At 39.2% G+C, this 2,643-nt stretch overlaps 1 protein-coding gene across 1 annotated transcript; it reads right to left on the bottom strand.

Moving 5' to 3' along the window:
• LOC142446479 (olfactory receptor 5G9-like) lies at positions 1-939 on the bottom strand. Its single transcript, XM_075548228.1, has one exon. It carries the CDS (start codon positions 937-939, stop codon positions 1-3), a length of 939 nt encoding a protein of 312 aa, XP_075404343.1.
• Positions 940-2,643: the final 1,704 nt, after the last annotated feature.

The raw sequence follows: 2,643 nt of genomic DNA, 5'->3' as shown, positions 1-2,643 counted from the left end.
TTATCCAGAACATAATTTAGTGCTCATTATTTTTTTGAGGGCACCCATCACATCCTTATTTCTCAGGCTGTAGATGAGTGGGTTTAACATAGGGATCACAACAGTGTAGAACACAGAAACCATTTTGTCTGTGTCCATTGAATAGCTCGAGCTTGGTCGTAAGTACATGAACAAGAGGGTACCATGGAATATAGCCACCGCAGTTAAGTGTGAGGCACATGTCGAAAAGGTTTTGCGTCTCCCCTCAGAGGAGTTCATTCTAAGAATGGTTGTTATAATATAGCTATAGGAGAGGAGGACCGATAAAATGCTGCACCCCAAAATACAGGTACTAAAAGTGAACATCACAATCTCATTAATGGATATATCTGAGCAAGAGAGGGCTAATAAGGGTAGGAAGTCACAAAAAAAATGATTGATAACATTGGACTTGCAGAATGAAAGGCGAAATGTGCAGCATGTGTGGATTGCCGAATCCACCAAACCTATGGTGTAAGCACCAGCCACTAGTCGGGTACAGACCCCCCCAGACATGGCAACTGTATAAAGGAGAGGATTGCAAATAGCTACATAACGGTCATAGGCCATAACAGCCAACAAGAGACATTCCACATCAGCAAATGCCCCAAAAAAGTACATCTGGATGGCACACATGTTATACGGAATCCTCTTTGGCTCAGATAAGAAGTCAGCCAGCATCTTGGGAGAGACAGTGGAGGAGTAGCAAACATCACAGAAGGACAGGCTGCTCAGGAAGTAGTACATGGGCGTGTGAAGTCTAGGGTCCACCTTGATCAGTAGGATCATGCCTAGATTTGCGATCACAGTGATGCCATACACCAGGAGAAACAGCACAAACAGCCCCTGCTGCACATCTTTTCTGGCAGAAACCCCTAAGAATATGAACTCGGTAAACAATGTGTGGTTCTCAGCAGCCATTGCTTAGATCCGTGAAATTCCTGGCTCTGAAAGGAGGGAAAGGGAGGGGAAAATTAGCATCTGCTTCCTGTTCTCATAGTTTATCCTCAGGTCCTTTTCAACTTTTGTTTTTTATAATTAAAAATAAGTAAAAAAGAATGCTAGGGTTGCTTGAATGGAACTGACTCCAGTAGAAGGATATGGAAAGTAGAGCAAATCTATGAAATTACTATGGCAGGATTATCTTTGACATTTCTATAGTTCCATTTCTTTTTGTTTTGAATTATCACATTGGGTCTAATACATGTATCTTATCACTTTATAGTTCAATCACATCTAACAGTATTGTATAATTACTACCACAATCAATTTCTAAATATTCTTTTTCTCGTTGGGCTTTTTGACAGTCTCTCTTTTGCCCCGCCCTCCACTACCACTGTATTCACCACCAGCTGTACCACCACCACCACCAGCACAATCACCACTCCATAGGTTTATCAATCCTGGGGTCCATATGCCAAAAAACAGAAAGACAGATAACACAGTTTCAAGAGGGTGACTAGCAATGTCATATAACCTCTCAAGTAATCCCTAATATGAACAAACAATTCAAAAACACAATAAAAATACAGAAAATGTTGAAGACCAGATCTTGTCCAACATGCATCAGAGGGGGATGAAGGGACAAATTTTAACTGTTCATGTCATGTTTATCTCTTTGATCTTCTATACTTATTCTAACTGCTTTCCTCCCATCCCTTAATTATGGATAGAGGGAGATCAATGGAGGCTTGTTTCCTGCATAGTTCCCACAAATGTATCTGGGCTCCCACTGTCAACTATACCCTTCTGTAAACCAGATTCTCACAATTGAGACTCTGATACTATTCCATATTTGACATTGGGTTACTAGATTTACAATCCTTTGTTATCTAATGCTGGTTTTCTTCTTTCCCATGGACTTAGGTGATAGCTCACTTAGATGCCTGTTTGTTTGGCGACAAGCCTTTCAGACCCCAAATGCTACTTTATCTGATAGCTGGCTCCATCTGATTTGTTAGCCACATTTTGCTGTAAAACCTGGATATTCTGTGTTCCTTTTCTGAGAGCAGGCATCTTATAGCTCCAATTTATATATGTACATTTTTATTACAGAATTCACAAGGTCCTTGGGCAGCACATGGGTTAAACTCTAGTAACCTAAGAGGTTTGCATTATGATAGACAAACCTGGTAACCTATATTCACAAAGTTACATCCAAGATAAAACAGTGAAACATAATCAACTTATAATATTTTGGGTCCCTTAAGTCAGATGGACTCACACTATCAGGTTTGGTTTGTTTTAGAAAATTTTCTGTGCATTTTCATCAGATTTAAGTCATGTTATGTTTACATGCATTTATGAAACATTGTGCTAACTCTTAACATAATACTTATGTTTGTCTTGTAGACTAATCCTTGATAATTTAAGAGGTCAAGTTCATGGTTCTTACAATTAGTAGTTCAAGGCAATCCAAACTCTATGCTCTGAAGTTCCTTGCCTCCCCAGTTTTGTAGCTAGATCCTGTAATACAGAAGGAAAAGAGACTAAAAGTAGTAACATCACAAAAACATTTCTGACTGCCTCCCCAACTGCTATTTGCATTTTATTTTATGTTTTGATAACTATGGGTGTTAATATATTTAGCTACAATGAAAGTGTAAATACAGAGACCTAACTTCC

The sequence above is a fragment of the Tenrec ecaudatus genome, chromosome 4 (assembly GCF_050624435.1).
Source record: "Tenrec ecaudatus isolate mTenEca1 chromosome 4, mTenEca1.hap1, whole genome shotgun sequence".
NCBI lineage: Eukaryota > Metazoa > Chordata > Mammalia > Afrosoricida > Tenrecidae > Tenrec > Tenrec ecaudatus.
The sequence above is the reverse complement of the archived record's forward strand: the minus strand, read 5'-3'. Positions and strand labels throughout refer to the sequence as shown.

Excerpts from the sequence above, each read along its gene's own strand:
- LOC142446479 (XM_075548228.1), bottom strand. The coding sequence starts at position 939 with ATGGCTGCTGAGAACCACACATTGTTTACCGAGTTCATATTCTTAGGG.